This window comes from Chaetodon trifascialis, chromosome 6 (genome assembly GCF_039877785.1).
Source record: "Chaetodon trifascialis isolate fChaTrf1 chromosome 6, fChaTrf1.hap1, whole genome shotgun sequence".
In the NCBI taxonomy this organism is placed as follows: domain Eukaryota; kingdom Metazoa; phylum Chordata; class Actinopteri; order Chaetodontiformes; family Chaetodontidae; genus Chaetodon; species Chaetodon trifascialis.
The window spans coordinates 25828238-25848606 of NC_092061.1; the positions used below are offsets into that span (position 1 = coordinate 25828238).

Below are 20369 nucleotides of genomic sequence, written 5' to 3' on the forward strand. Positions count from 1 at the left end.
TGGCATGCCACAGCTTCCCTCACTTCAAATCACAACTTTGACCTGAAACTCAGATCAGAATTAGCTAAACATGAACTGGATGTAGACCAAGTTGAAACAGTAGCCACACATTATTTTAAGGTTTCCAGCTGGTGCAGCCTAAGGCCCGACATATTGCCTCAGTGGTTGGCATATGAGATGGTCCAAACATAGGATTACTTAACGTCTACTCAATTTAATTTCTGAGCATGAAAATAAAAGAGTGAAGAATAAAAGAGCATCTAAATGAATACAAACAATTGCAAATCAAAAGTGAAAATTAGGTTTTAAAATCATGATAAAATGCTTTTTACAGCTGAATCAGGTTTATTGAGACTTAACTAAAGACCCTTAATTTTCAGAGCACAACATTTAATATCCCTAATAAGAGAAACAACAGAGTAATAAAACAGGTGTTCCACTGAGACAGATGAAGAAAGAGAAAGTCATGTTCAAGCTAGGCTGCCTTGTTATGTTAGATCTCTACTAACATGGTAAAAGAACATTTAAAAGGGGCACTCCAGTGATTTAGTATTGCTCTTCCATAAAGCTGGGGAACTGGGAAAAAAAAAAAAACTGCTGTGGAGATAGCTTTCTCTCCATCTCTTAAACAATACTTCAAAGTTAAAGCACTCAAACTTGACTTCTTACCCACCTGAACACGTTTCTCAACACATTGGTACCAAAGTGAGCTTTTGACTTACTAAACTAGTGGCAATATTTTGCTGTTGCATGTCAGTGTCATTAAGGTTTTCTATTTCCATGCTAAATGAAAAGGCATATCCAGTGTTTCCTCTGAGAATTAATGAAACTCTCCACTCTCCACCCACACTAATGAAATTCTTTCAGGGTATGCTCTTAAAGGCTGTGTGAGTATGTGAGTATGTTATGGGTCATAACGTACTCTCTGGTAATGAACTCAAAAGTAGCAGCGCTTAAATTAAATAATAATCTAAAAATTATATTTAAGAGCTGAAATATTCAAATGTAAAATAAACTTGGAGTTTTACTACCTTTTTGTTGCAGTCAGGGAGAAAAAAGTGGTGTAACACTATTTCAGAGCATGTGATCATAACAGAAAAGCATTTGAAAATCAGTCATATACATTTCTGTGAGTGGCGACTGAAATTGTGCTGATGTGGTACAGTATGCCCCTCCATCTAGCACTGCAAGGGGCTTAAAAAAAAGCACATACTGCACATATTGCTCGACCCAGCTATGATTACTGAAGCTGCTCTGCCTTTGTTGGCTTTTAGGCTTAAACCATCTGAGGCCAAACTGATATTCTTATTGAAGGTCAGCCTAAGTAGCTGTGGACGTGAAACTATCTCCATGCAGACTGAAATGCTACATTAATGCATGATGGAAGATCTTTCCTGCACTTTCAGTGAGTGAACAAAATCTAATACAGAATGAAAGTGGCCTTCATATACAGTATTTCTTAAGAATACTGAATAACACTTGCTGTGTAAATGTTATTTTATTTTGCTGCTAAATTAAAACTTCATTTCTCACCTTGTCGGTGCAAGAATAACTTCTCACTTGAGAAGGAATAGAAACTGTTTCCTCGGTACTAAATTTGTCTGACCAGCTGCCAAAAACCCAAAACATTCTAGATCATTCTAGACAATGCTTGTGGTTCCACCAGACCTGCCACAGCACTTTTCAGAAGCACCCCAGAAGCGTCTCTCTGCTCTACTGAAAATATGTTCCTAGTCTATGTTCAATGGAAGCTACAAGCTAGAGTAGATTGAGCTGGGCAGGAAGTCAGATGCAGGAACAGCATAGAAAATCAGATTTTTAAAATAAAACACTCCTGATCATATATCACATCAAAACAGACAATCCACGAGAGAAGTGCAAAATTCAAGGAAAAGAGTGGGCCACTCGTGTTTTCGTTTCCAGATTCTGCACTCCAGCCGTTTCCACAGCTGGCTTGTAATCTACCATTTTTGAATAAAATGTAATTGGAAGAAACAACTGCAGCAGTGAAGCTGATCCAGTTCAAGGTAAATAAGCACATGCTAAAAATCCCAGGTTCCAACAGGTATTTTTTCTCAATTTTGATGAGAATTAAACAACCGCCTTCTCAGTTGCTGATGTAGCTGTGACGCCCTCCATCATCAATCCTAACATCTGATCAGCTGACTGTTTTGTTGCACCTTCTATGGCTGCACTACCTTTCCGTTATATTTAGTGTTAGTGCTGTCTGGAAGAGGGCACAAAGCTTTATCTTACCGGTGTTGAGGTCCTTATACTCCTGGGAAAAGTGCTCATTCTGGTGCACCCATTCCCCGTTGCATTTGAAGAAGATCTGTAACGCGGGTGCAGCTCGACAGCGTAGCTTAATGGGGTTGCTCTTGACAATGTAGGCGTCTTCCGGCTCCTGGATGAAATGTGGCAGGGTGCCTTGTACCGAGGGCAGGGCATCGGGCTGAGTATCTCCCGTGGCACCTGTAAACCAACACCTCGGTTACTTCATCATGCCATGTCTCTTTTAGATGAACAACACTGAAATGAACAATAGCTAGTCGGACAAAAACAAAGGCAAGCCAAAGCCTCTTCAGCTGGATACACAATTTAGCAGCGAAAAACACTTTCAAGAGCATTTTGTTTTACTAACAACAGTATACCAACGACTGCTGGTGAATTTAAAATGATTGCTCAGTGGACAATGTTTTGAATTGTCCATTCATCAAAAGCTAACATATTACAAAAAGGCAAAGTATACAGAGTACAATTCATCGCCCATTCTAGCAAAACCGTTCTCCACAGAGCAATTTGCAGATGAATGAAATCAGAGCAGACCAAGTGGAGAGGAATTAGGAGGGGACTGATTACCCAAATTGCAGTTGTGGAGTCTGAATACATCTTATCTCAGCCACAAGGCCCAATTTCGGTCCCTACACAAACAGCCTTTGTGCTGCCACCAACGTGCTACCGTCTTTAATGACAACTGACAGCAGGTTACCCCCTTTCCTTTCAGTCTGGCAAGCACCCGGCCCAGTTCACATCTATTGTTCATAGTGGCAGCTCATCGATCTAAGCACAGTTTTGGAAACACAGATCTGAGAGATTGTGAGAGTGACTTTGTATACAGGATTCATTTATTTTTTAGTTTCAGGGTAGGTCTCAGCCTCACATGGCGTCCTGTGCTGGCCTCCTCTGGGTAAAGCACAGAGAGCTCTGTGAGTTGGGACAATAAGAACAGGATGTTTGTGCTCCTGCCATCCCTGGGATCCTTCTTTGAATTACACCTCAGTCCCATCAAGGCAGCTCCAGCTAAGCTATTCAGTGCCGTAAAAGCCCATGAAAGCTATTATGCCCCACCATCAAATCCAATTCTGTCCTCTGAAATCGAATCGGCCTTCTCACCACCTCTCTCAATCAATGTTGTCCTTGTTAAATGGGTAAATGAATGGATGCAGGTGTAAAGAGAGACCACACATAAAACAAACAGGCAGGAAGGTGAAAGAATGGAAATAATATGCTGACATTACCGTCTGTAGGACAGGTAGATGTCTAAATCATACTGCTACACTCACTTCCTTTACTTAGTCATACCACCTTTATACCCTCTGTTCTTTCTGTGTCAACATTCATGGAGTACAGCGATTTTCTTTATGGTGTAAAGGCTAGTACATGACATGGGATTATGGGTAGCTTCTTCTTAAGTATTTATTATTTTAAGTATTGTGCTTTGCTACGTGAAAAAGTCTGAGTAAACTGTGAGAAAGGTGTTAACACAGCAGCTGCAGCAGAGAAGATGCTGTTGGTGTATCTGCAGCTGCAGGAGGGCACAGCTCCAGAGAGGTGACAGTCTGCACTCAACTGTGTGTGCGCTGTGTTGAAAATACAAAAAATGCCCAACAATGCAATAAAAATAAGGCTGATGTCATGTGCGTGTTGGGTCTGGCTAACATGTTATGACTAAAATGCTCAGTGGTGGCGCACTTCGACTTCTTGATCATGGCAAAAATCATAATCGCACTTATTTTGGCCAACACTGAGATCACGATTATTTCACACAGTTACTCACCGCCTATGCAAATACATGCATTTAAGTCTTTTTAACAATTGATTTTCTCGAACTTCAAATATAACTAAACTGAAAAATGGGACTCTTGTCCTTTTTAGCCACTCCAACCACCGGTACTGTAACAGTATAGATGCACATCAAAATCCAAGCAGCAAAGTAAGGAAAGGGAGCACTGGATTTATAACACGAGATGAAACAAGACCATCACCGCGCAACAGAATTCAGGAAGTAGTCGTTTTAGCTTGGTCAGTCCTAGTGTTCAATTCATAACATTTTGAGGTGTGTGAGGACTCTCTGCTGTTTTTGATGATCCCTGAGCATGCAGTCAGCTCAGAACTTGAATTTGAGGAGTATAGTGGGACAGAGAGGCTGAGTGGACTGGTTACATTATTCTTGGACGATGAAAGAGGAGAGAGGCTGAACCTAGAGCAGACTGTGGAGCACCATAGTGCACAAGACTCACAAAACGACTTTCTGACAGGTGAGTACAACAACAAACTCACAGCATGGTGAACCACTGTTTTCTGGAAATGTAGTATTGCGCAAGTAAGAAAAAAGCAAGAAAGGGACTTGGAATTGTGTGTGAGAAGAGGAGAAAAACACTAAACATATACAGTAGGGATGGCTCTGTAATGAGAAACATGACAGAAAGCTCAACACCAGGAAATTTTCCATAATCACAGAGTGACAGGTTGGAAATTGTCCTCCAAGCAGATGGAGATTGAATTAGTTCTTACTGATATATGATGGTGGATGAGAGGGACAAAAATGGATGATGTGTTGGAGGACAGTATATAAAAGCAATTCATTACATCTATCTGTGCAGAGGAACTCAGGCCATTGCACACATCTGATGCAAAATTGACTCCTCTCTGATTTTCATTTTCTTTCCAGCACTGCGTCCACTCGCATTGTTTTAAATATATTGACAGCCAATTTCATATTCATGTCATACATGACATTTAAAAAACAAACAACAAAGACAAAGATTATGCTTGGAAAAAATCAATGAGGCGATGATTTCCTCATAGGCAACCCTGCAGTTTGACTCTGCATTTTTGTTCTCAGAGGGACAGCAGTCTTTCTTTGTCCATACATGTCACCACATGTGGAGGCAAGCCATTTACATGACCTACCACAAGCTGCGTCCAAACACACTGAGGCCGTCTCCCTCGCAGCTCTCTGCTGCACAAATTATGCATCCTCTGCATTAAATAGATCCTTTTCCTTTTTTACTCTACTTCATTTTACACGGAACAATTTCTTATGACACCACGCAGGTAATTATCATTCTCATCTTGAGGCAAACTGTTGGATTTTCAAAGAATGGAAGTACTTTGTCTAACCTGGTGCGATCTGTACCTTGTCAACACAGTTCTGTGGGAGAGCTATTTTCAAAAGAACGTTGCTGTGGATCGTCTGCACGCTGTGCTATGTCTCTGGCATACTTTGGAGACTTTTTCTTCTAAAAGAGCAAAGTTTCTCTTGCCAAGCCCACATTAATGAGAAAACCAGACAGCTCTTACATGAGCTGCTAATCATGCATCATCTTTTAACTGCAGATATTTAATATCTGGCTATTTCACTTACTATATTGCTAGAATAAATATTACATTTAGCTTTGTATAAATATATAAATGGTGTACTTATGAGTGGTGTGGATAAATAATGGCTACTATTAACTGTAATATGACTTTGACAAAACAATGAGCATTAAATCTGCTTTTAAATAACCCTGGGTGGAGGATAATTTGGGGGTTGATTACAGCAGCAGCACCAAAATAACATTCACACAATGGTCCCTGTCTTCATTTTATTACATGTTATGACTTACTTGAAGTATTACATACTCCTCAGTGGATTAGGGGGTTTATGAACCTTCAAAAAAGCAATTTAAAAAAAAATCCAACATGCATGGTGGTCAAGTTAAGAACACAGCAGCTCCTGAACATGTTACATTTGAGAGGCTCACATCTAAATCTTGCCAAAGACAGATGATAAATCAACACAACTCCAGTGGAAGTGACAAGGCACAAAAAACACAAACATCTTTCTGTGTAAGAATTTATTTCATAGTTCCAAGGCCAATATGAGGCTTTATTTATGTGAGTTATCCAAATCAAGTCACAGACTTTTAGTACAAATTTCCCTCCATGTGTTTGCAGGGACTGTATTTCCTTGCTGAGCTGCAGTACTTAGAAAGTAACAGAGTGAAAACTAACTCTTGTACATATGGGCATGTGCGTATTGGTTTAAGATGGATATGAAAAATGTGTACAGCTTTCCTGGTGGTATCCTCTATTCTGTGCTGTGCCCCATTGAAAATCGGTGTACTGTATGTGCTGATCTAATGTGTCTAATCTATTACAAACAAAAAACTCAGTTTCAAAAGGTGGGGACTCTGCCACTCAGTCAATGTGCTAATCCTGATGACTAAATACATAGCGTCTTAACCCCTGTTGGGCAGTAACCTATTATTTAGTGATGTGTTACAGTCATGTGATTACTTTTTCCAGTAATGAGCATGAAAGGGATTCTAGTTTGAAATTCATTAATTACATTACAGATACTAGATGAAGGGTCAATATCAGTTGGATCTCTGTGCCTTCAGTAGAGACTGGAAAGGGTTAGCTTGTTTGGGGAAACTTAATACGGTAAGTAATGTAACAAATTACTTTGGCTGCTGAGTTAGTAAAGTAATGCAATTACCTTTTCAATAAGTAATGTGTAAAGAGTAATTGAGTAACAAGTCATTTTCCCAAAACTGGTCTTATATGTCTTTTTCTTTTAAAAACATGATGTGAATGAGACAAGCTGCAAGATGATCTACAGCAAAGCACAAAAAAGCCTAATTCTGCCTCACAAAGGCTTACTTTTCAGTCTCTCAATATCTTTTTTTTTTTTTTTTTTTTTTTGGTCCTTGTAAATCAATGGATAATTTTATTGCTTTTGGAAAATCGTTTTGGTTGAAGTGGTCACATTCAGTAGACTTCTCCAACCTTATAAGTAGACACCGCCTCATTTTAAAGGATCAAGTGAGCGAGTTTGAGAACCCCTGCACTATGGCCTTCACAGCCACCAGATCTCAAACCAGTTGAACACCAATAGTAGATTTTGAAGCAGCAAGGTAGACAGCTATCTCCACCACCATCATCAACACACATAATGACAACACTGTTCATTCCTCCCCTGGAGTTTTAGAAATTTGGCGAATCAGTGCTGCGATTTATTTCGTTTTTCCTTAAATTCCAGTACATGGTGTCTATATACTGGATAACTGTGTAACGCACTGTAAAAGTCAATCAACTATCTTTAATGAGTTTTGAGACCTTGAGACTATTCCAAATCCCTACAATGACATCTTCATTTTAAGCTTCTGAAAAAGCGTTTCCATCACGTTAATTTCTACTATTATTCTTAAGACCTTCAAGCCTTAGTTAATTACAGTACAGTATATTTGAAAAATAGGTGTCCTTGGTAACCACTAAAAACCACTAAAAGCCAATTTTATTTTCTTAAAAATCTTGAGCGTTGTCTTTAGTCTGTTAATTACTGCTAATGAATTTCAGAAACATCATAAACTTGAATGCAAAGCTGACTACAGATCAAGGAAACAGCTTTTATTGCTTTCACAAATTCATGGGGAAGCCTGCAAATAAAACTCAAACTGTTCAACCAGAGAAAAACACTGCTTCAACATAATTTAAAGCACTCACACGTTTAATGGTTGGGGCATGTAATCCGCCTCCATCAAGCACCTTCCTCGGCACTACTCTAATCAGCTAATTGCTGCTATGATGAATAAAAATAGTTTAACACTGCTGAGCCATACAGTACGAGCCTCTCCTTTCACTTTTTTTTCCCATTGCACAACAGCTAATGATGTGTCCTGTCCTTTTCTCTTAATGTTCAAACATTCAGCACATTCAAAGGTAGCAGATAATTGGAACAAGGTGACAATCCACGCTCCATAAACCTGGAGCCATAGCTTTGGCTGCTCCACTCATGATGGAGGCTCATAAATATCAGCCTTAATGAAGGAAATGACTGTGCGCCAATAAGTCACTTATTTCCTCATTACGCTGGTTAATTTTAACACTGCCTCTAAAATGCTCCCTCACCCTATCTGCTGCCAGTCACAGGTTTCCACCTGACTTAACATGAGGCTCAGTGCAGTGGACCTGCAGCTGATAAATGCTCTGGGTATCAATCTGCATACAGGGACACAGACGACATGGCAGCGGTACTGTCAGCTCAGGCTGGCTGACAATGCCTGGGAGCCAGGGGACCATGTTGAACAAAAACAGATTCAAATCAACAGTCTCTAAGAAGACATGCCAGGGCAATAAGCACTAGAAGGCCTGTTTGGATACACAAGGAGAGATTGAGACAGTCCAGGTTTTTCTGATGAAGTGTACAGCCATGGAGCTTTAAATGAGCAGCTTTGGACTTTTGTATTATTGATTGAAAACCATTCAAGAAAGCTGTGCTAATGAATACTAGAGGCTGCCTGGTTCATTATATCCCACAATTCAAAGGTGTTGGATCACAAACAACATGTGTCAGTTATGTGAAGTTGGTTATGGGGTTCATGGGATTTCTTGATGGCATGAATTAGCTCAGCCAATCTCTATGCAAACCTGCCTTTTAAAGCCAAGGGCATATGACGAGACTTTCTGAATTTCAGAGTCGCTGCAGCGCTTACACAAGACCTTGTTTTTTTTGGTTCCAGACAGCCATCATGTTGACATACACAGCGTCTCAGACACTGTGCTGGCAACACGACTAGAAAAAATCTGTGACTGGTGAGAATGAGCCAAAGAGCAACAAATCACAAGTTTGAAAAAGGAAAGGCGTTATGGAACATGAATGGCCTGGGATTTTCAGCCTGATGGAGGTGCTGAAGAAAGAGTTAAGGAGGAGATCGGGGTGATTAGGATTCACCCTCCAGGGTCTAGAAACACCAATGACACTAGGTCACAAAGATCATTAGAACTCCTCCCAGGATCATCGTTAAGCATTGCTGCTCACGCAGGCAGTGTGTCCCAGGTGTTACTCTGGACCAAGGTTTTGGGCACATGGATGGACAGATGGTCTAAACAAGTCTGTCATAATGCCAGATCAAGCCAGGCAAAAATCAGTATTGTCAGTATTGGTTTTTTTAGTGAAAAGCAGGTAACTCCATTCTGTTATATGAAATGTTGTAGTGACACCAGGATCAGGTAGTGTTTTAAAAACTTCGAGGTCAGCTACACAGAAAGTTGCAACTAAAACATTTTACACTGGAGTGAAAAAGTGGGACTTGGCAAGAGCTCAACTGACTGTGATTCTGAAATGAAAGGTAAATGATGTCAAGCAAGGCGGTTGATCAACTGGCACTGGTGAGTCACGAAACCACAACCCATTCTTGTACCAGATTGACAGCTTACCACAGCAGGAATCCTTTGCAAACCCTACTAAAATGGACACTGGAAGAGAAGGGCTCGTGAAAGATCAAGCCGACAGCACTACACGCTTTTCCTTGCCAGGCCTCCTGACTGAGTTGGACATTACTATTTCACACAGCTCCTCCACAGCCAAAGTCCTTTAAAACCACACAGTCTTCCTCTCACATCCGCGAGATCACCGGGGACTTCTCATGGATCTTTTACAGGAGCTCAGATAGGCAGAGGGCAAGGATGAGGAGCGTCAGCATTGTGAGTATCGGCTTTACATTGTGAGCACCCTCTCAGCCTTTCAGCAGGAGTCCTCCTCATTTGAAAGGCAGAGAGTCAGGAGATGTCAGACTAATCCTTGACACTAAAGGAGAAAGAGTGGCTGAACAGAAATGCAGGACTGGGAGACCGCTGGGTGAACTCCAGAATATAGGTGCTAGAGACAATGAAAGGACAGAAGCTGTGGCGAATACACACTAAAAAACACACACACTCCCATTTTTAATACTTGTGGGTAAATTCACTGACATCCTCTCTCACGCTAACCTCAATATGAACTCTTGGAGAAATCTGATTGAATCTCAAAGGACCAGTAATGTTGCATATAGCTGTGTATAGTTTACATTACTGCCAACCATTCCCCAAAAGCACGCCATCTATTTTGGGATTTCCGACGTTGCAGGCTTCCCCTCATTTGAGTAATACCAGAACAGTATAAAAGTCAACAGACTTGCTTGCAATGGGTACAGTAATAAATCAAAGTGCATTTAGTTCAATTAAGTTATGTATGACTGTGTAATTATGCAGTCATGAGCAGGAATGTTTGTAAGACTCTGAGAAATTGCTGTGTTACAATTCTTTTGGGAAAACAGCAAAATTTAAGACACAAGTTATCTGACCAAAAACAAACCTTGGAAGAAGACCAAACAGCTTGCATCTAATTGTACAACCCTGTGCTAAAGAATGCTAAATAAATGAACACAGAACGCTTGAACCGTGATAATGGGCCTTTCTACAACAAGAGCAGGACCTCATTAGTTGAGATTGTATTTTATTGGTGCAAATTTCCAAACAATTTTGCTCATGATGACATTACAAACACACAAAACATAAAACGTAATATAGTAAATTAGGCTCACAACATGAATACAATTTTGCTTTCAGGTAAATGACACTACATGAATTGACATATTCATCCATGCTACAGGCTAGAAACATTTGTTCATATACAGCAGACAGCACTACATAACAAGTGCATCATATCAACAATATGGAGACACTAACAGGACTGCATTCAGGCATCAGAGCAAAGCAGCTCTGTGTCTCCTAAGAAACTGAGAAGAAAATAACTCAAAGAGCAGAAAGAGATTTTGATTTTTTTTTTTTTTTCATTTGCTAGGTGGTCTGTTAAACACAGACCCAGGGGGATTAGACCCTTGGTGGGTGATGATTCAATGTGAGCAGCTTCACTGCATGAAAGGCGGACTGGCCACATTGTTTACAGATACACATTTTGTAGCATGACATTGTCAAGCAATATTCCAGCTCCACCCCCCACCCCCTAACCCCCCATCCTGACTGTACGCTTCTCAGCAAAGCCTCTTACATGGCCTGTAATCAATTTTAAAAGGTTGAATGGTATGAAAAGCAATTACACAGCACATGTGTCCACTGTCAGGCAGCTGGCAGGGCTGCAGTTTGAGAGGTGGGCTCCCCAGTGATTACAGAGCATAGATCTGGAGCTGTGTCAGTTATAGGTTGTTTCTGTTAGATCCTCCTGTTACACCAGAGGCCCAAGCAGCCTTACAGGCCTGATTGACTGAGACAGCCTCTGACAGTTATTGACAGGTTGCTGCACTTCCCAGAAAGGGCAACAGAGAGAGGGAGAGAGGTTGGGAAGCAAAACCTGATGTTCGGTTTGCTCACATATCCTATTTCTGCTTGGTTTCAAAGTGGAATGCTTTCCTTTCTATTATTTGAAGTTATTTCTTACGGACTGATGGGTTGGTATGGGCTGTTTCTAAAATATCAAATATCTGCCGCTCATGCTATCCTCTGCTGAAACTGTTGTTCAGTGACTTTACATAAGAAAAACAATAACATTTTATTGCACATTTAGTAAACTCATCAGTTTACAGTAACTTTTTCAAATTATTAAAACTTCTTTTGCTGCTCTATATAACCTACTGCTGACTGATACCATGCAATATGACTTCAGCCTTGAAAGCTGAGGAAAGCCTCTTTGCCACGAAAAAATCCTCTGCTGCTCAGAAAGTGATATGTTTAATATTTACAGCAGTTTGTTTGGAATAAATAAATGTCAAAACCCAACAGCTTCACTGCTTTTATTATAAAAGTGTGTTGGGAAAAATCCTGCTCGAAGTTCAAAGCAGCCTAAATAGTGACTGCATATTATCAAATACAAGGTCAGACAAAAATAGGCTGAAGGAATCAGGCAAAAAGCCAAAACTGAGAATCTATGTGACCAAAAAGTTTTCACTTGTCTTTATATCACCATCTGTGAAAGGTTGTAATGATTTAAAATGATTAGTGAATTAATCAACAGACAGAAAAGGAATTAGCTACTATTTTATTTTAGATTAATCACGGAGTTTCAGCTTCCACATTGTGAGGATTTGCTGATTTTCTTCATCTTATGTGATAGTAAACTGAATATCTGTGTGTTCTGGTCTGTGGATCAGACAAAACAAGCTATTTAGAGATATCGGCTTGGGCTTAAGGAAATTGTGACTGTGAATACAGTCTGCCAAGAAAAAAGAGCACATCAGTCACACACATGTTCATGTTCCAAAGACAAAGCCATGCAGTGACCACAGTGAAGTCCATGTAGAGGGAAGGTCAGGGTGGATCAAGCGGAAACCGTTAACTGGGGGTTAACAAATGAAGCCATCATGGAAGTGGAAAAAACTGCAGTCCCTCAAATGGCCACTTGAGGCTGGCTCCAAAAGTGAGTCAATCCACCTGCATGTTAAAATGCCTAAGTTTACTGTAGAAATAAACATGTTTATAGCCTGGTACAAAAAAAAAAAAAAACGGTTTTGGTCTCATTTCTGTTGAACTGTCCAGGGAGTGAATTTTTATATAACTCACTCATTTAAATTACATTAAGGCTTAAATTTATGCAGAATTATGGACATGGCTGCTTTGAGTTATGGCTAATCACGGTAAACAGCAGTTTCCCTTGACAGTTAATGTTGGTTTCTTAACCATGGCTGCAATCATTCCCTAACTGTAACCGAGTGGCTGTGATTGTAACCTCAACGACAAAGCGGCATCAGATCAGGTAACACCAGTTTTCTTGTGTTACGCAGGTGAAGGCTAATGAAGCCTCAAGCTGCTACCAGAAGGCTAGCAGAGATAAGAAATGGACTGGTCTTCAGCCCCAGCTGGTGCCAACAAGTGACATCACTTGAGGCAATTTATCAGACTTCACACAGCTCCCTCTGGAGCCACAAAATACTTCGTACAACTTTTTCATATATTGCAGTATTACTCCCCAACACCTGGAGCCAGACTATGATGTTTAAAAACGGCAGTAAATTCAGACTAGAGACGGCAGTGAAGCACAGTGCCTCATTATATGTGTTTTGGTGATGGGCACACTGTAAATGTGTAGGCGGTTTAAAGGCAAACAGTGGAAATCTGACTTATATGAAAAATCTGACATGAAAATAATCAATTCTTTCATTTCAGGGAACAAAAACTTGCCCACCAATGCTGTGTTTTGTGTTTCAGTCTGACGTGATGGTTGGAGATGGACATACAAAATAAAGGGGCTATCAGGCAAATATGGTAGACTTAAAGCCTGGAATGTCAGAGAGCACAGAGCTGCTGGCACGGTCTACACAATGACTATGCTCTCAAAAGATGGAGATCTCTGAGAGCAGATTTACTGCTGCTGATTTTGCAATAATTTTACAGTGCATGTAAATGAACATTTGTAATTTCCCTGAACGTTAGCAGGGCACACCATTAACTATGCCATTAACAGTCAACCATCACTTGCTGTAAATGTGAACACTCAACCAGCCACACCATTAACAACCAGCATTACTGCAGCATTATTGGGAAATATGGACAAAGTACAACACAGTTAGTAACAAGAACAGACAGGGGTGAACATGCGGCCCAACAGTTTAAGCCTCATTCAAATGTGGAACCTATTTTGTCACAGAATCTCCACAAACACGACACGTCAACACCCCAGGTCAGGTCTTACTGAAGCTCAGCATATTTTCCGTGTTGACACATTGATAAGTGACAACCTGTGAAATCCCACTAAGATCACACTATGACTGTAGCATGTGTCTTATGTTCCCATCAACATGCATTCAGGTGTTGTCTTCACTCTATGAGCCATTTCAATCATCTTCTGTGCTCACGCTTCATCGCTCTGTGCAGCTGGTGAAGATACGTGAGCATCAGCAGCTCGGTTAGGTGTTGATTAACACTTTTTGTGATTAAAAGGCAGAATTCATGCCAAGCCCACAAGGGTGTAGAATAAGGAACCCTCGTGTTCAACATTAAATAAATACGAAAGGCCATAATGGAGTAATTAATCATATGAATACATTGGGGACAATATGATGAGAAATCATTTAAGAAATTATTCAAAATCAACTTATTTTATGCTAATTCATTTTCATAATATATTTTTATTTGAAAACATCCCTGTTTAAGAGTCTGTTATCATTTCATAATGGCATTTTTCCAACAAGACTTTTATTACATGTCAAGTCTTGAAATGGAAATTATAACATAAAATGTCATAATAATAAGTTGAGTTTTCTAAATGTCTTGAACCATTTCAAGAATTATTGTTCAATTCATGTTTTTTGCACAATTTATTCATTTCAGAACTATTTTTTAATTTAATTTTACACACTTTGGAGTACCTTACAAAACCCTACTTTGACGCCAATTGCTGCTGCATGCCACAAACACGCAAAGAAAAACATTACCTCTACAAAGGGTGACTACAGCTGTAAATACAACACAGTTTGTCATGCTACTTCATTTCCCCTGGTGTTCGCCCCACAAAAAGACAGAAAAAAAAAGTTTCTCTATTAACATTGCAGTTCACTGAGAAATGGCTTGTTAGCATTGTTAGCAATAATAATGGATACCGATGGGTGTACCAGTAAGCCGCTGGCTCATCAGCATTACATTTGGGTCTCATGTATAAACATGAGGTGTCTGCTGTCCTAATCCTCACACTACTGCTGAATCAATCCGCCCTTTATTAGACTTCAAGCCACTGTAGAAATGTTGTTGCCAGAAATACTGATGACACTGATTTACATACTACTACAAAATCTATCCCTGCCGTGGATTGTCTTGTCGGCAAGCTAACCTTGCTTTTATGATCACAGGCTCATCAGATTAAAAATTAATCCCGAGGCACAAAATGGGAATAGACGGGCAAAGATAGATGTGTTGTCGTGTTATTTGATTCATAGGCACCGACAGCAGCCTTGTGCTATAAAGAACTTGTTGGTTAAGTAATCTTATAAGACAAATTAAATTCATTTTACGCTTTAATGTCCTCTATTTGATGATCCGAGGCGTTTGAAGAGCGTTTGGTTGCAAAATTAATTTGCTTCTAGCAATTTCTTTTAGCAAAATGATAATTAAAGACTTTAAATATGTTTCAGAGAAGGTAAATTTCATGCTTTGTCTGCACAGGCTGGGGAAACAGGGCAGTGACTTGTTTTTGCATTGTTTTGCTTCTGTACTGCAGCACACCAGATTTGAAAGAAAACACTGTGAGCTCAAAGTGCTAACTCTAACTTTCATTCCAGTGAGGTTACATCCACATGAGATGAGCAGTTTAGAAACTGTCACTTTTTATTCAATGCTCCCCAGTTTAGGGAACAAAAAGTAATGTGACAAGTTAACATAACGTAAACTAAAAACTACAACCCTTTTCAGTCTGAAGAGTACGACTCACACACAGGAGTGGACACTTTGCATCTACCCTGGAAATATTCTGCCATCCCTGCATGGCAGCCACATTCACTTCTTGCTTGTTTTAGGTGTTTTCTGCCTTCAGTCCTCGAAAAGTGAAACACATCCTCAGTTGGATTAAGCTCAGGTGACTAACATGGCTAGTCAAACTCATTCTTGTGTTTTCTAGTGCTGACCCAAATGTGTAGCAGCATCTATCAAAAACTATCAAGGGCCAAAAACTGGCATGGAATGCTTGTTTATTCATACTATCTTTCCTTTCAGACTGTTTTGCATTGAAATAATTCAATAATAATAATCAAAATAATTGACAAATGTTTGCATGTAATTTATTCAAATAAAAATCTTTCAGTGGAAAATATATTTATTTGCTTTAGTAAGAGTTCAAAGACAAGACTGATTTGTTACGAGAGTCAGGAAGTGATTAGCTTAGCTTAGCATAATGACTGGAATCAAGGGGAAGCACCTAGCCTGACAGTGTTCAAAGTTAAAAAAAAAAAAAAAAAAAAAAAAAAATGCACCTACCAGCACTGCTTAAGTTCACTATTTCATACAGAAACAGAAATGTAATGGGGAGTTATGGGCTATGTCTATTTTTTGCTGAACAGCAGCTGGGTGCATTTACTTCCTGGAGTATTAGGTAAATTGCCTTGTAACAACAGAGTGACAACAAGACTCCAAGAAGTGTTGGAACTACTGCTCCTACTGGCCAAGAAATTGTTCCAACATGTAACTCCCTGTACAACCACAACTTGTTTTTACATTTGTCTTTTTGTACTGATTAGATGGATAAGTAGTGAACTTCTTTTGTTAAGTGGAAAAGAGATTTTTCAGGTATTGTATCTGCACTAGTAAGAAAACAACACCCAGCCGTATTGGTTACCTCGACTGCATGTTTAGGAATAATTGTCCTAACTTGTGAAGGTTCCAGACTTCTGAAATCAGTGTTTTCACTGATCTTGGTGAGAGGGATTAGCAATGGGAACATCGTCTTACTGAGTCACAATGGGAAAGATGACAGAACAGGAAAACTGCCGCAAAAATGAGAAGCTTGTACTGTGTCAGTTCACCTAAAAAGGCTGTGGTAATTCACCCTTCAATAACAACTCCTATATTGGCACATCTTTTAATTGACTTACGAATTGTTAAGTTAACTGCTCCTAGCAACAGATACCACAGCGTCTGTGAAAACAAAATTCTGTCAGATAATTAGCCTAAAGGAGCAACAAGTACTAGACTGTTCGCATACCACAGATGCAGACACCTTCAAACATATTTTCAGGCTGTGTGGACTGTCCATTTAGAGTACATGACATCTGAATAAAAATAGACATAAATCAAATATCACAGAGACGCTATTTCCCTAAACTGAGACAGCTGAAAATGGGAAAAGGTCTGCAGACCCTTCGGAATGGAACGTGTCTGGCTAACTGAATGGCTTTGATCACTCTTTCAGCGACGGCAAATGCCTTAAGCGTTACCTGTGCCGTCTCCTGGCACATTTAAATTGAAAGGCCAGAAACTAATTACCAACTGCGGCTGCCTGACAAAGCTCCAATTCCAACTCATTTTCCCTGTCAAACAGAGAGAGGGGGTGGAAGCTGGAGCTTGTCAAACCCAAGACTCACTCTACATAAGCCTGGCTCCACGCCCTATCCTCAACCCCCCTCTTTAAACTCTAACTGTCCAGCTTGCTGCTGTCTCCTGATGTGAGAAAAGTGCACAGAGGCTCAGCGGTCGTGAGGTAAATTGAATCTCAAAAGACGAGAGCCATACGGTTGGGGCTGATTTATTTACAAGCTGGCTGATGAGGGCCACAGAGGGCCCACACTGGGATTCAGGGGAAATGGCCTCTAAACCCGAGCTGAGGCAGCTCTGATAAATCTTATTTAACACTCTGCTTTATACTTGAGAGGAAAACTCAAGGTGCTTCTGCCACAGCTACACTCACACAATCACAGATACAGATAGAGAACAGATTCCGTGCATTAATGCAACCCTCTGGCACTACTGAATTTTTATTTCTAGTTTCTGCTGTGGCACTACAGTAATTGGAGCATGCTGTTTTGCAGTCTATGCAACATTAGAGTTTGAGGGTCATTGGGCTTCAGCCAATGCGAGCATTCACAGAGTGGACAGTGGACAATCCTGACTGGTCTATCATAGACTTTTCCAATGCACATTTTATGTTGTTCTAGGCTTTTATGTCTCCTAATTGAAAGCAAAAATCACACACCCACTTTCACATATCATGCTCATGACATTTTGGCTCTGAGATGACAGACTAACCACTAACCAAACAATATTAAAGTAAACTTGTATAATTTATGCTGCCACTGTAGCCACAAATTGTAAATACAGGGTAACAGTAAATGCTAAAATGTCATTTGGTTCATTTAGTCTGACCAAACTGAACGGAAAAAAAATATATACATTGTTGCCTTTCAGTTGTAATCAGTTTTGGTATTCATACTAACTTATCAAAAACAAAGAGTGCAAACTTGATGTGACATGGTAACATCAGCAACTCATTCAGGATGGGTTTGATGATCATCCTGCATCACCATGGCTACAAGGACCCATGATGGAGCATCAAAACAGAGTGTGATCCAGTGACTCTCTGCAACCCATGCTGCACATTACTGCGCTTGAATCATATTCATTCATTATTCATTCATTATTACAGGAGGACTATGTGTTTGATGACAGATTGACCTTTAGTCTAGCACCACCAGCAGGCCAATCACGCTTTTACTTATCCTATGAAATGTCTCAATGCCTACAACAAGTAATGTCACAAAATATTGTTCATTTATGGTCCCCAGAGGATGGAAATGGAAATCATTAGTGGTTTTGGGTGAAATGCCTCGGCAGCTATTTGTTGGATTGCCACGAAATTTGGTGCACACATTCATGTCCCCTTCAGCCTGAATCCTAATTACTTCAGCAATAGGCATAGTGGTGATTTTAGGATTCCCTGTGTGCAGCCTTGTCTAAATATATGGGTTATCTGGACAGCCCAGGACAGGGTACTGGAAGATTTCTTGTATTTTCAAATCCCAGTGTTGACAGGTATGTTCTTGCTTGGCAGTTCAATTATCAGCACAAGAGTTGAGCAAATTTGGACTAATTTCACATCCAGTATCACACAATCCAGTATTTAGTCTGACTTGCATTTGAACCATAAGTTAATTCTACCCGGAGCATATGCAGACCAGACCAACCTTTCCAAATGAAGGTTTCAAACTCAACCCTAACTGCAGAACAAGTAGAGAGGAGTCATCAAGTCAGCACAATGACACAATGACAGTGATGTCAGTTTCAAAGCAATATATGTATTCTATTTTTAGCTTTATTTTATTATATCATTCAGTGGGTTTTATTTTCCATTTATGGAACCCAAGAACAGCTGTGCAATTATTTATTCATTTATGTTATCTAGAGATCACAAGGTAATTACTTTGTAATCTCGAGATAAAGAGATGATCAACCCATTATCACAAGAAAACAAAAGGTTGTTTCCTCTTATTACTTACAAAGTTTATCAGAGATCAACAGTGCTATGCATCAGGAGTGCATCAATGGCATCTTGACAATTGCAGCAACTGATTTAAGCTGAAAACGTCAGATGGAGGAGCACCTATTATTGATCAATGGATCAGACTGTTCCATTTTCATTTCAGTGCACATGACATCCTGCTAAATTCACTATACAATAAATTTGTTGATAACAATCAGGAATCACAGTGTCTGTAGTGTCTGCAATGTACAATGGGACAGGTTTGCATGTCTCACAGCAAACCAGATGGCCTTACAGGTCCAGTGTGGAAGATTTAGGGTCCATTGGCAGAAATGGAACTTAAGTATAGTTCTGTTTTCATGTAGAATAAAAATAAGAATTGTTGTGTTTTTGTTACTTTACAGTGTGCCCTTTATATCTACAGAGAGAGCATCTGTGTTGCACCACCATGACTACACTAGTCCAGTATGAACAAACCCCACACTGACTCCAGAGAGTGCCTTTCTTGTTTCTACTAAATCGTACATACAGGACCTTTTATAACATCTTTACCTGTGCCATTATAATGGCTTTTATTTGAGCTGAAGCAGGCAGATGGGAGGTAGGTAACCTCTCATCTTTGGCTACTATAAAACATAAATCTGCTCATAGTTTTCATGTTCACAAGAAAACACCCTTTTGTTTCTATGTTTTCTATTTGTCTTTTTCAATCTTATTTTTACTATTATTATCATCAAGTGGGTTTTATTCTTTATCTTATTTTACATTAATTATGGAATTCTCATACTATGTCTATGTTTTATGTGAGGCCCTTCTGCAGGCAGGTTGTATTGAGCTATGTTTCCTGCATGAAAGGTGCTACACAAATAAAGTTTATAGTGATGTGTCGGTCGCGAACAAAACGGCTCTTAGAGCCGGCTCTTTGAAGTGAACGACTGGAGCCAGCTACTGCCTGGGAGCCGGAGTGGGAAGGTTTTTTTTGTTTTTTCTCAACTTTTTTTCCGTTCAAGCTGCATGTGATTGGTCGCATGATGTGTAGTGGCTTCTAGGTGTACGCACTGAGCAGGAAGGGGGGTTACAGACACAGCGCGTGTGCACGCACGCACACACATACACACACACACACACACACACACACACACACACACACACACACACACACAGAGCCATGACAAACAAAAAGCTGGAAAGGTGAAAAATGGGCGCAGGAAATGCAGTAAAATTTGATATAAAGTATGCCTTGTACATTAGTAATTAATTTTACACACAATTTTACATTATTTTGGTAATAAACTAATTTAAGCAACCAAAAATCTGAGGAGCCACTTGGGAGCCAAAAGAGCCGGCTCTTTTATGAGAGCCAAGCCGT

General features: G+C 39.9%; 1 protein-coding gene across 2 annotated transcripts in view; it reads right to left on the reverse strand.

Annotated features, from left to right (window-relative positions):
• The window catches only part of unc5db (unc-5 netrin receptor Db), a 174210-nt gene that overhangs the window by 95205 nt on the left and 58636 nt on the right, over positions 1-20369 (reverse strand). For both annotated transcript variants that reach the window (XM_070965102.1, XM_070965101.1), the window contains exon 2: positions 2257-2472. In XM_070965102.1, coding sequence (XP_070821203.1) covers positions 2257-2472 — 216 coding nt within the window. The remainder of the gene's footprint in view (positions 1-2256; positions 2473-20369) is intronic.